The sequence below is a fragment of the Culex quinquefasciatus genome, chromosome 3, assembly GCF_015732765.1.
Source record: "Culex quinquefasciatus strain JHB chromosome 3, VPISU_Cqui_1.0_pri_paternal, whole genome shotgun sequence".
In the NCBI taxonomy this organism is placed as follows: domain Eukaryota; kingdom Metazoa; phylum Arthropoda; class Insecta; order Diptera; family Culicidae; genus Culex; species Culex quinquefasciatus.
In genome coordinates, this window is record NC_051863.1 from 135,088,863 (window position 1) to 135,103,007 (window position 14,145).

General features: G+C 35.9%; 1 protein-coding gene across 3 annotated transcripts in view; it reads right to left on the bottom strand.

The window, feature by feature from the left end:
• The window catches only part of LOC6036201 (protein grainyhead), a 318,505-nt gene that overhangs the window by 248,035 nt on the left and 56,325 nt on the right, over positions 1–14,145 (bottom strand). For all 3 annotated transcript variants that reach the window (XM_038264090.1, XM_038264091.1, XM_038264089.1), the window contains exons 2-3: positions 6,790–7,565; positions 1,030–1,926 (exon numbers count right to left, since the gene is read on the bottom strand). In XM_038264090.1, coding sequence (XP_038120018.1) covers positions 1,030–1,705 — 676 coding nt within the window. In that variant the 5' untranslated portion in view covers positions 1,706–1,926; positions 6,790–7,565. The remainder of the gene's footprint in view (positions 1–1,029; positions 1,927–6,789; positions 7,566–14,145) is intronic.

A 14,145-nucleotide genomic window follows, 5' to 3' on the forward strand; every position in this document is an offset into this window, starting at 1 on the left:
ATGTTCAAAGCTTAGCTCATCCATGATCCCCAAAACCACTTTTGGACAGATCTGGTGACTTTGGGACCGGTTCCCGGCACTCCGTTGAAACCCGGAATAAGACAAATTACGGGATTATTTATGGATAATTTTTGATAAGGTAATATCAATGTCAAAGATTATCATTTGCAAAATCAAGCTCATCGATGATCCCTAAATCACTTTTGGACCAATCTGGCCACTTTGGGACCGATTCTCAGTACTCGGTGAAACCCGGAATAAGATAAATTACGGCATTATTTCTGAACAATTTTTGACAAGGCAATATGGATGTCAAAGATCATCATTTGCAAAGTCGAGCTCATCCATTATCCCCAAAACCACTTTTGGACCAATCTGGCCACTTTAGGACCAAACAAATAACAAATCACTAGAAAAAAGAAATGTCTCGTTTAGTTGAGTTATGCCCGAGAATCAGTGATTTGAATTCACTGTTCCAACTTTTTTGTGGGATTAAGAGTTGAAATGTTAATGGATAGACACATAAACTTGTATTTGTTTACTTTGTACTGCGGTTATCAGGCGCTCATATTCTCCAAACCTCTCAGATAATCGACAAAATCTGTTAATTGTTGATAGGCATAGTATTGCTTATTGCGAGATAAAATCACGATTTTACTTCGCTTCGACTAACAGGAAGTTATGGCCGCCGTACTACCGCAGTGTAGAAATCAGCAAGTTGAACTGAAATTCAGCTTTGGTTTGCCTGTAGACATGGTTTGTGTTGAACATTTTCCAAGATTCAGCTGAAAACTCAAGGCTACCTTTGACAACAGCCAAAAATTTGTTATGCGGCTGTCATGCGGCCATTCTCTTGCGGTCATATCAGCGGGCGCAAACTCTAATTATCGACGCCCGCGATAATGTTTAAGTTTTACTAAATAAGATCAGATTTTCTTTCAATTGAAAATTCCAAATTAAAATGTTGTTAACGCAAACAAAAAAAATCAAAACACTGGCACCACTGCCCACCTCCCATCGTCCACTCACCGTTAATAATCTCGCGGCTGATGATCTGCTGGTTGCCGAGCAGACGCTGGATGTGTGCGTTGTCCAGCATACGCACTGATTGATCGTCCTCGTCCGCCGAGGACAGCCGTCCCAGTGACTGATGTTGCTGCTGATGGTGGTGCTGCTGCTGCTGCTGAACATCACCACCGCCATTCAGTCCGGACGGTATCAATCTTCCGTCAATTACCTGATCCCCCGGCGAGAGACGCTGCTGCACGTGTTGATCCTCGTGTTGATCGTGATGTTGCTGCTGAATGTGATGCTGCTGTTGATGGTGGTGGTGCTGGTGGTGTTGTTGTTGTTGGTGCTGTTCTTGGATCAACCGTGCGTGGAGCAGATTTTGCTCTGTTTCGTGACCGGGGGATGCCAGCTGGTGGCCACCGCCGGTTTGGATGATTGTGGTCATCCCGGACGGATTGAGTTTGAGACCAGCGCCTGGATTGCCGTACACGTAGACCGTGCCGGTTTCTTTGTCGTAGACCTTCGTCTGGTGACCGCCACCGACATCGCCGCCAGCGTCCGAGTAGTCCTTGTGCAGGTCTAGCACGCTGACGTTCGTCATAGTGGCCAGTTCTGGCGGGGGAGTTGGAGGGTTTGATTTGAGCTCACTTTGAGCAAGTTGCTGCTGTTGATGCATGTCCGGTGAGGAAGACATTTTTGCTTTTGAGGGGATTTTTGTTTCTCTCTTCGAGAGATTCGATTGCACACTTATGGAAGAATATATGTAATAAAAAATCTAACACATTAAAGTCTAATACTGCGCGTACTGGAAGCACTGTTGTTGAGTATTGGCGGCTCGGAAAACTCGGTTATCACATTCTAGGTTTGTTCTGGACGGAGTTGGTTAATACATCGTTGATTGCACGTTCACATAATCTGAAAAGGGTTAGGAAAAAAAAACAATTAGAAAGGTCGTACAAACAAAGCATTCTTTCTAGTTGAACTATAAAAGTTCTTTTTCAATTTTTAAATGAATAGCTCATAAGTCATTCCGCCACCAGCCAAGTGTTGCCTGGAAATCCAACCGGCGTGATTCGTGTAATATTTCTCCCCTAATAAATTCAAAAATAAATCGTTGTCGTTTAGCTTTACACCTGGTGGCAGTTGGCGGTTGGTGATCATTTGGCTAGCAGCTCGAACTAAACCACATATTACTCGCCACCAACTTAGCAGCAGCAGCCCCTTTGGTCAGGGTGCTTATTTTATGATTTATGCCGTAAACGACGGCGACGACTATGGCCAATGGCCAAGTCAAGCGCAAAGAGTGTCAATTGAGGTTATTAGCCTTTTACGAGGATGGCGATGGTGGCGGTGGTGGTGGCTTAGGCTGATGACTTGGAGGAGGTTCCAGGCACTAAGCGAGCTTTCAAGTCGTGTGGGCAAGCTGTGAGCACTGAGAGCTGTGTGCGCTGAGTAATACCAGTGAGTTTAGTGAGTATAGTCAAAGCGGGTCATTTGAGGTGTACCGGGTAGCAGTAGCAACGTTTGAAAGTGACCACCAAAGTGTGTTGGGTTACTAATTGAAAAGTGCTAGAAGAGTTACTTTGGTAGTAATTTATTTTGTTCCGAACAAATTTTAAAATATGGTTTAAATCTTAAAATTTGCCTAATTAAACTCGTGGCATAAAAGATAACTCTACTTGATTAAATCCAACTCTGTTTGTTTCATATGAAAGATCTTTTGAAGCAAATTAAAATGTGACGCAAAGAAATGTTTCTCTCAGTTTTTTGGAATTTCTGTAGAAAACAGATATATTTAACACTTGAAGCCCCAACTTGGTCAAAAAAGTTGGAAATGCATTTTCACCGGCTCATACAACCGTCTGAAAAAAGATGGAAATGCCTTTTTTATTATAACTTAAGGTAGACGCATCTGTTTTGAATCTACCTTGTTGGAGGTGATTCTTGACATTCTTCCGGATCGAATGCAATAAGAATAATCCAAATCGGTTGAGTTTTCGCCGAGATACAGCCGGATGAAGTTGCATTTCCAACTTTTTCGACCCCCTTGGTGCTTCGCGTAAGTTTTGACCCCGTTGATGCTACAAGTGTTAAGCCCAAATATTATCTTGCAAGAGCCTCCAGTGAATATTGAGACCTTTTTAGTGCCCTGGAAATTACTCAGCTTTTGTAATCCAACGCAATTTTGATTTTCTGCGTATAACTTCCCTTTTTCAACTACTTTTTTGGACCATATCAATGTTCAACAAAGAGCTTGTAGTTTTTTTGTGATACAAAAATAATAATCCTAAAGCATTTTTTTTGCATCACTTTTTTCCTATGCTTTTTGGTTATGTCTTAGACATTACCATCTTAACAAATCTGTTTCTCAACATTGAACAGCATCAAATTTAGTGAAACCATTCCTAAAACGTAAATTTTTGCACATTTTGTTGAGTTGCAGTGATTAATTGAGTTTTTGATATATTGCAAACATTCCCCAATCAATAAAAATTAAAATTAAGAGAAAAGCATTGGCATCAGATCAGATTCTGATGTTAACATATTTGCTGTTTGTGTTTCGATGATATCTCCCTCTAGCGTTTTTAACCAATGTGAAACATATCCTAATATGAAGAGAGCAGGTTAGTTTATTTATACAGTTTTGCAATATCATTTGTTTATTTAGTGAGAAAGAGCAAATTAGATTGAAAAAGGTCTGACTGATAGGACCATTCAAATATTCCAGAATTTTCTCAAATATAGACAGAATTTGGAGGGAAAATAATTGTTTTTTTTTTTATGATAGAAATCATTCAATATGAAGAAACTGACAAAAAGTAATAGACTATTGAAAAATCCAGAAGTTGATTGGAACAATTTAAATCCTCCAAGATTTTTTTTTAATCATGAATTCTGTACATTGAGTAATCAATTTTCAATTGGAGCGTATCATTTTCCGGGAAATTCAAAATTTGTTTGAAATTGTTCCAACCCTGGTTCTGATTAATATTATTCAAAAACATTTAATATGACAACCACTTTAACGCTTTCAGGCCTGATTTTTTTTTAATTTTATGATTTCGTACGACGAATAAAACTTTTCTAGAACTAGTCCTACTGGTTTTAGCTCATGAACAAATTAGACAAGCATTTCATTTTTTCCTTGAAAATCTAACTTTTCGTGTTTTCCTACTTCAAGCACTTGTTTTTATGCAATCACATCTCAACGTTTTTGAATATTTGGAGCAAGGTTTTGGATCAAGTTTGCATTCCTTGTTCATGATTTGGATTTTTTATGGTTTCATTTACGGTTAAGTTGTTGTTAAATGGTTTTTGGCTTATAAAAAGCCTTCGGTTGAAAATGTATTAATAGCAGAAATAGTTGTTTTAAATTAAACGATAAATTATAATCATTTTACAATCAGTCTTTGTTGTTTTATATTGAATCCCCAAAAAATTATGGTAGGACCAGAGCTGCTTAAAATATTGACAAAAAATTTGAATTTCTCGTATTTTTTTTATCAAGCGAATGGAATAATTTTGTTCAATCCAATTTTAGATATTTAAGCATTTTTTTTTTCAAATATTATAACACCAACTAACGTCATGATTCGAATTCCCGGACGCTTCGAAACCCGGACACCTCATCTTGTTTTATCAATTATATGGATAAAAGTTCGCATTATAAATGTCAAAAATGGGTTATTTGATGAATTCTAACATCAACTTTCATTTCAAGTTTGTTTGGACGCTGTAGTTAATGTCAAAACAATTAAATAAAATAAAATTCTAAGATTACCAAAAATGCGAAACATTTCATGTGAAATATTTCATAGGCGTCCGAAGCACCGGGAAGGCAAAGTAGAAATTTATGGTTTTGATTTCCTTAAATTCAAGCAACTTTTTTTTATAAAATGTCGATTGTTTTGATGTTAACAGCTTATTTGAGACCTAAAGAATGCCATTCACTAACATTTCAGTACAAATTTGTACGATTCATTAGCAAAAACGAGTGTCCGGAATTCGAAGCAAAAGTGTCCGGATTTCGAATTAGTTTTTATCAGTGTTCGGGATTCGAAGCACAACAAGTCATCTAATTTTCAAATTCTGATGAATTTTTTTTTAGAAAAAACATATTTTGCTTGCATTCTCCTAAAACTAACTGTTAGTACTACATCCTGTAATATTTCTTCATTTCCAACTTATTACATGATTTTTTGTCAGCTATAACAAAAATGATATGCTACTAAGTGTCCGGATTTCGAATCATGACGTTATTCTTTTAAAAGCATACTGGAATTAAAATAACGTATTTTCATTTCATAATATCACGAGTTTCTGTTGCCCAACAAACTAGTAAGTGCAATTCCCAGTTTGAATGTTTCAGACGTTAATATTATCTCGAAAAATCTCGACATGAGATTTACAGACGAGCTGATTAGTACAATATTAACAGTAAATTGTATTGAATTTAGTCAAAGGGTTGGAAAATTTATAGTATACTTCTTGAATTTCCGGGATTTTTTTTCCCCAAAATCCAATTTGGCTAAATCGCTTAAATTTGAATCAACCATTGACAATGGTCCATTGTTGAAGTTTGCTAAGGAAAATTCGCAAAATTGTTCCACGTAAAGGTGCCGTTAAATGAGTCGGATCATTGTCAAGTGTGAGATTCTTATGTGATTTTATGACAAACAACTTTGTCGAATTGTGGTTTGGTTGAGCGTTTTAGCAGAACTTTGTCGAAGCTGGGAAAACCTATATCAATTTTATTTAATGTTTTACATACTTTTCATAAGCTTTTATAAAAGTATTCAATTAGTTCATTTAAACTATGATGATTTGAAGATCAAAATCATTTCTAGTTGATTGAGTAAAGTTTTTTTTTTAGTTAAATAAGAGTTCTTTGAAACTTAAATTGTGGTAAATTATGGTCAATTTAGTATGTATTTGTAAGTTTCATTGAACAGGTTTATGCAGAAAATATAGCTAAGCTGCTGAAAAATATAATAAGCTTTTTCCAAAGCTTCAGTCGAGAGAAAATATATTTTTAAACATATTCCACCAGTTAGTTACATTTGATTCAACAATGCATTACTGTTTTTTTTATTTTCTTACATCTTTTTTAATCGTTATAATTTTCTCTAAAAAACATTTTATGGGTTAGACTAGAATTTAAAGATTACTAAAAACTTAGTACAAAAGTAATTCTAAGTACACACCCGATTTAGCAATTTTATCAAATATTCTCGATTTTGGCAACACGTTAATTTAATTTTTGGTCTCATAATGCCTTCAAAATAATTTTTTTGTTAAAAAAAATACTCAAGATATTATTTTCAAAACAAGCAATATATTTAATCGTAAATAATTAGTTTTTTTTAAAGGAAAAAACAATATATTTCGTTCGGTAGGTTATTTATGTCATTAAGTTATTATGAAGAGATAACGAGGTTTACACACAAACATTAGTAGTGGGTTACTCAAAACCATCTTTTTGACAAGGATTTTGTCACGTTTTTTAACCATCCTCCTCTGTACCCTTCTTGAAGGCATGCAGCGTGTGAATTTTTACGGCTTTGTCTTCAGTTTTTTTATACCCGGCGGAATTTCTCCTCGCCCACTGCTACACCCCTCACTTCACTCAAAAATATTTACATAATTTTTTAATGAACGCCTTAACGGTTGCACTTTTGCAAATATTTTTTTTCTGTCTCAATTCCTTTTCTCTTTTCCCTGCCCTGAATCGTTTCCCACTTATCTCGCGAAATGCTGCCAGTTTTTTTGTGCTCTTACCTTTTTAAGCTTTTTTTTTTTGCTTGTTTCAGCTTCTGTCAGCCGCCGAAACCATTCTTCTTCTTCTTCGTTGTCGCGTTCACTTTATCTGCCTTTCGCATAAAACTGTCATCGGCCCCTCCGAAAGTGGACACACTCTCAATCTCTCACGCGAAATTGTTATCAGCTTTATTTTATCTTGTTTTCATCACAGTATTTGCTCGCTCTCTCTCCCTCTCTTGTGAAGCAACTTTTTTGTTGAATGGCTTTTTGCTTCTTTTTGTTTTGCTTGCTTAAAACGAACTTACACGCTTAAAAATTTCACACTCACTTTTTTTGTACACTTAAAACAACATAAAACAATAAAATATGGCGACACTCTTAAACTTTTGCTATGGCACTTAAAATGGACGGAATTCGTTGGAGGATTTTGCTTAATTTTTTTTTTTGTTAAAGTATTGAGTATTTTTCTTTCCTTCGCACGCTACACTAAAACTAGTCACATTTCACACACACTAATCAAAATCAACTACATGCCACAGCAAATCAGTAATTATTTTCGTCACTCAGCTATTCATTCATCATTTATCTTCTCCTCCCACTAGTTAGTAACTCGGCTGTAGCTACTGTTACTATTTTCCTTCTTCCTTCTCCTCAATTGCTTGCTACTATTAATTTCAGCACTTGCATACTAATTTGCGTCGAGGAAGCCGGGTGGTGGTGGTGGGTCAAACAGGCTCCTTCTTTGTCCTGCTAGTTGCTCCTACTAAGCCTAGTTCAAGTTGGGTGATTGAAACCTGCAAAGAGAGTGAGGAAGGGGAGGGGTAGATTTTAGTTCGATTGTTGCTGAATATTAAATTATGGCGTGTAATTCAGACGACGACGTGCAACGAAATCGGTATGCAAATACTGATTTTACAAGCAATTAAAGAGCATTCCTGCGGCCTGGGCTAGTTGGAGGTGCTGTCTCTGGGCGATCGAGAATAAATTAGCAATGCTAATTCTGACAGCAGCGCCTAGAGAAATCGGTGTTTTTTTTATTGTGACGGCGATGGTGCGGAGGAGGATGAATGTTTTGCGCCACTTAGTTCTTGTAAGGTTAAATAGATAGTAAAATTGTGCTGGGCTGGGTGGTGGGTGGTAAATTGAGGGAAATATGCATCACGTGCTGAGGGTGTGTGGAAATTTGTAGTTTTTCATTTGTTTACGAAGTGATCGATCAAGCAAGAATAATCATGTTTAATACGAACAGGACTATTCGGTAACATGGTTGTTTAATATTTTAATTTTCTACAATTTTGAGGTTTTAAAGACTTTTTCACATGGATGAAGTAGAATAATAGTTGTAGTAGAACATCTATCAGATTTTCTTTCACAGAAATGATGATATATTTATGGCTATGGAAAAATTAAGGGGTGCATATTACCCCCTTTCCCTTTATATTCAACAATATCGAATATAAGATCACTATGCATTATGCTGTGCAGTTCAGTCATGAACAAATATCTTAAATTATTTTTTGGAATATCCTCTATAAATGATTTAAAAAGATACGGATGAATCTGGAAATTGATTGAAGACTTTTTCAGAGGACTTGACACTGCAAAATGGTTTCAAAAAAAATAAAAAAAATATTTAAAAATAAAAAATAAAAAAACGAATAAAAAAGAGAATATAAATGAAGCTATTTTTATCTAACTGCTTACTTATTTTGAATAAATTTATGACACTCCGAAAAGGATAGCTTTAAAACGATATCCGGACAATTATTTGATAGCGGAAATACTTTAGCGACCAAAATTTCCTTGATTTTTTATGGTTTCAAATCCCAAAGAATGCTCTGAATCCTCTTGTTAGCGCAAACAGTCAACACTTAAATTGCATCCTTTTTAGTCATCTCCCAACCGAGATATTCGCCTCTAAAATTTGCGTGCTCCCCATAAAAATCAGCTTCGATCGCAATGAAATTCGATTCTGACTGAGTGAGACAAGTTAATCAAAGCGATCGAACCCGTGGCATTTGCTGCGAAATAAAACTGCGACCGAAAACCTCCCTCCAGGGCAAACCTCCTTATTTTTCTTGATGATTTTGTTGTTGTTCCTTTTTTTTGAGGAAGCCAATAAACAAAGGCATTAAAAAGCGGAGCGCAGGTAAATTTTTCAGTACGCCCACGCGTACTTGTTTGGGGTAGCTCAGAGAGAATTAACCCTTGAGGTGCTGAGACTGAAAATTTTGAGAGGACAAAAACTTTAATTTATTACATTTCATGTACACAAAAAAAACAAAAAATGTCCCGCCCGTGTGGATCAATCGAACCGCGCACTAGACTCACAATCCAGAGGTTGCTGGTTCAAATCCCGCGGTGGGCGCTCTTAAATTCTAAGTGTAAATATGGGTATCCGGCGCCGTCGCTCCGTGCCGTACTCAAACACTTAGGAGCCCAGGGCGGCGAAGTCCTTGTAGTTAAAAAGGAAGACATTAGTGGTTGGTACTAGCAATGGTGGCCGACAGCTATAAAGTCAACTTCGTACACAAAAAAACAAGTTTTTTCAACAATATTTTTTCAAACAGAGTGACTTTTTTCGATGGCTATGTTAAGGGTTGCCACCGAGTGATTGAGAGAGGTACGCAAATCAACAGCTAGCGGCAGCAGCCGAGCTTTAGATTCGAAGCAGCTTATTATTCGTCCACCCCTGCTTTACTGGGTGCTGATTTGTTCAATTTTATACCTGTTTAAGCATTATTTTTGTGATATTTATTTAAATTGGAAACGCCTCCTCAACTTTTTCGGGACCATTTTTTACCTTCGAAAATTTAAAGCTCACCGGAATGGCAATGGAACATGACCAACTTAAGCCACCTTCCTCTAATAAAAAAGAAAACTGAGGAGTTGAGGAATAAGAGAATCTGAAACTCGTGGACTATTTTGGCAATTTGTCGTAGTATCGCGGGTCGCATGTTGAATGCAATTAAAAATTATTGAAACTTATAAAATTTTATTAGCTTGAAAGTTGAATTTTCATAAAATTACTTTTTGTACGACTTCTTCATTTAATTTTTAAATGTTTTTGAATGTCTTACTATATTCAAATTTCCGCAAAATTCTAAAACTTCTATATCAATCCCTCTTTATAGAATGACCTGCTTGAAAATTCATTAATTAAATTTTTAAAATTATCAGAATGTAAAAAAGATTACCCCCTAGTATTTTAAATCAAAATATATTGAGATTGAACTTTCTTTTTGGATTTAAACATTTTTCTGCTCCTTACAATGATAGTTTTCTAAATTATCATTAGTTTTGAAACGAACATGTCACTTTATAATCATTTAGCATCAATTTTTCTATTCATTATGACATGACTTGAAAATAAAGTTATCATTGCAAAAACAAATTATTATATAATTTTTGCTTTTGTAAAATTATAGCAAAAATATTTCAAACATATTCAAAATATTAAAAAAATTACTGACAGCTAAACATAATATGATTTTAAGATTTTTTTTATTGCATTTAATTCTCAATCAAAGATTATAAAAGGGTAAATATGCTCATTTTAAGCGTAATAAGCGGTCGTGTTTGAATGATGCTGGATAATCTGGTTTGTTCCTTGAAATTCACTAAAACCAAGTACAACAACGAGTAGAGCAACTTTTTGTGAACATTTCTGTTTATTTTCACTTTTATTAAAAGTTATGCTATTCCTTTTATAAGCATTTAAAAATAATATTTCAAAAATGCATTCTAATCAGTCGAGTGCATTGGGCCACGCCCATTTTTCTATTTTCAGCTTAGTTCTTTTTTTCTTCCAGCGCTCTTTTGGGTCTGCTTAGTGCTGCCAAAATTGATAAAATTTTAAGCGAACACTCACGAAAAGTAGCATTTATAGCGAAAGTTTCCTGGCAGCACTTGCTCTCTCCAACAGGCGCTGCACCAGCATGTTGGTGGTGTTGGTGGCCACGCTTTGTTCTTTATTTGCCTTCGTTCCTCGCTCGGTTTTCTTCAGCCTTCGATTCGAATGGGTATTAAAAATTGAAACGTCAAACGACATGGCGCGTTTGTTTTTTTGAAGGTGCTTGCTAATCATTTACATGTTTTGGGATTATTTTTCAAGTGAGTGACTAACTAATGGGTAAAAGAACATGTTGGCGGTATTTGGAAACAATTTTATATCTGAAGCGCTTTGAAATCGTTAGCGCAAGTTAAAAGATATTGATGGCGACTTTCGTTAAGCAGTTAACCTCTCATCTTGTGTGTGGATGTGTGTACTACCAAAATGATGAGAAATGGTCTCGCAAAATAGAAATTATGATCAAAAGTGCATTAAATTTGATCTTTTTGGCCAGTAAGTGGCATAAATTTGCGTGCTTACTTGAGGCGGTGCTGTTGCTGGTAAGTATATAGCCTAAATAGTATTTTTGGAGCATTAATCGAGCATCAAACTCTCCATATGACGAAGATAGGTGTTTGATTAGAAAGGGTATATTTCCCCTACATGGACACAATAAAATTTAAATAAAATATAATCATCAACTTTCATTTTGCCTTCCTCGCTGAGCTAAGGCTATAATCCTGCTCTAAAAATGAACTTTGTATAAAAATGTCGTAGACCCACCTTCATGTATATATTTCGACTCAGAATCGAGAACTGAACAAATGTCTTTGTGTATGTGGCACTGGCTGAACCGATTTGACCAGAACCTGTTGCATTCGACTTTAGGTTTAGGGTCCCATAGATCGAGTTTTATACAGATTGATGTTTCGATAAGTAGTTCAAAAGTAATGTATAAAATGTGTTTTCAAATATATCCGGATCTCACTTAAATGTATGTAAACTATGTCTGTGTCCATCATCCGACCTATCGTTGGTTATATTATCAAAAGACCTTTCCAACGAGTCCAAAACATTGAAGATCTGGCAACCCTGTCTCGAGATATGTCCACTTAAGTGATATTTATGTACTTTTTTGAAACCGAATCTCACTTAAATGTATGTAAACTATGTCCGGGTCCATCATCCGACCCATCATTGGTTAGGCTATCAAAAGACCTTTCCAATGACTTCAAAACATTGGAGATCTGGCAGCCATGTCTCGAGATTTGGTCACTTAAGTGACATTTATGTACTTTTTTGAAGCTGGATCTCATTTAAATGTATATAAACTATGTCCGGATCCACCATCCGACAAATCGTTGGTTAGGTTATTAATAGAACTTTCCAACGAGTCCAAAACATTGCAGATCTGCACAGAAAAAAATAATGTAAATTTGGAAGCTGTAATTTTTGAAGGTTGAATATTACCTCTTTTATGATGTAATTTTACCTCAATTAAGACTGAAAAAGTGACATTACACCAGAAAAGTGGTAAAATTACACATTTCCAGAAATAAAATCACACCTTTTTTCTGACATAAAAGATGTACCCCTTCCCTGATGTAATATTACCATGATTTTTTTTCTGTGTGGCAATCCTGTCTCGAGATATGGCCACTTAAGTGATAACGTCATGATTCGAAATCCGGACACTTAGTAGCATATCATTTTTGTTACAGCTGGCAAAAAATCATGTGATAAGTTGGACATATAGAAATATCATCAGGATGTAGTATAAACAGTCAGTTTCAAGAAAATGCATGCAAAATATGTCTTTTCTAACAATTTTTCATCAGAATTTTATGATTAAAATGACTTGTTTTGCTTCGAATCCCGGACACGATTTTACTTATGAATCGCACAAATTTGGACTGAAATGTTAGTGAATGGCATTCTTTAGGTCTCAAATAAGCTGTTAACATCAAAACAATCGATAGTTTATATACAAATTTGCTAGAATTTAAGGAAATCGAAACCATAAATTTCTGCTTTGCCTTCCCGGTGCTTCGAACGCCTATGAAATATTTCAAGTGAAATGTTTCGCATTTTTGGTAAACTTTTAATTTTATTGTATTTAATTGTTTTGGCATTAACTACAGCGTTAAAACAAACTTTAAATGAAAGTTGATGTAGGAATTCATCAAATAACACAGTTTTGACATTCATAATGCGAACTTATATCCAAATAATTGATGAAACAAGGCGAAGTGTCCGGGTTTCGAAGCGTCCGGGAATTCGAATCATGACGTTATTTATGTATATTTTTATTCCGGATCTAAAAAATAGTTGAAATTTTTGTCCAACCCCATCAAATCACCCATTGTTGGTAATGAGTAAGGAAGGCTCCAACCACATAGGTGGATTACGTTAGCTTTTTAAATATTTTTTGATCTTTCAACTCCCAGAACTTGTAAGGTTTCATACATCTTTCTGAAAATGTGATAACGGTTATTTAATACTCTCAAATTCCTTATAAATATTTTAGGTATTGTATTTGAAATGTGATTGCCCATGTTTGGACAAAAATTAATATTTTCTATAATTATGGCTTAATAGATCATAAAAAACACCGACCAACAAATTTTCTGCGCAGACTCAACTCGAGGGACAGCATGAACTTTGGGGTCCCCAGAATTGCCGTGCATTTTGAATTTTTCTAAAATTGTTTGTCCGGACTGAATGGTTTTTCTCCAATGTTTGTATAGAGAATTAGGGCGGTTCGGTTCTCATATTGCATGCAATTTTGGGGCTGCATGCAAGAGCGCCGAAAAATCATTCGCCCAAAAGTTCATGCTTCCCCTCAAGTTGAGCCTGCGCAGTTATTTTTGTCTTTTTTGTAGGTCAGTGTAATCATAAAGCAGTACCGGGAAATGTTCAGCTTTCTACGGGTTACGGTTTAATCAAGCTGTCATAGAGCTGTGACTGCGGGAGTGATATTTTATTGTGACTTATCTTAAATGCAATTTTAGTAGTAAACTTGACGTAAATTCTAAAAATATTGGATTTGTTTTGTAAAATCTGGTGTGGTTAATAATTGTGTTTTGAAGTCATAATTTAATAAGTTTTTGTGTTAACATTCCCGCATTCCTAAGCTCTGACAGTGTTGGCTGGTGTTTGTGTTGGCAAATTCAGTGGCGTTTAGTTTGTGCACCGTGTGCCACCCCTCCACCAGAATAAAACGTAATTACTGACCATTAATTATGACGGTTCGGGAGGTTTTTCAAGCTGCTGCTGCTGAGCCTGATTGGTGTCGTAACCGTCAAAGAACCGTCAGCGTGCGCTTACTTTTGCTGCAGGTTGTTATAAAATAATGATTAGATGAGGTCATATCGTGAAGTGGCTTGTTTACTAGAGTGAGCGATGAAGGGGAGAAGGAAAAAAGTGTCTACGAAATACACACTACTCTTTGCTGATTTGCTGATTTGAATTGTCGGCGGCGTTGGTTTCGTTCGTTCGTTAAACACATCCATTTGGTGCCTCTCCGTGCGCGAGAGGGACGT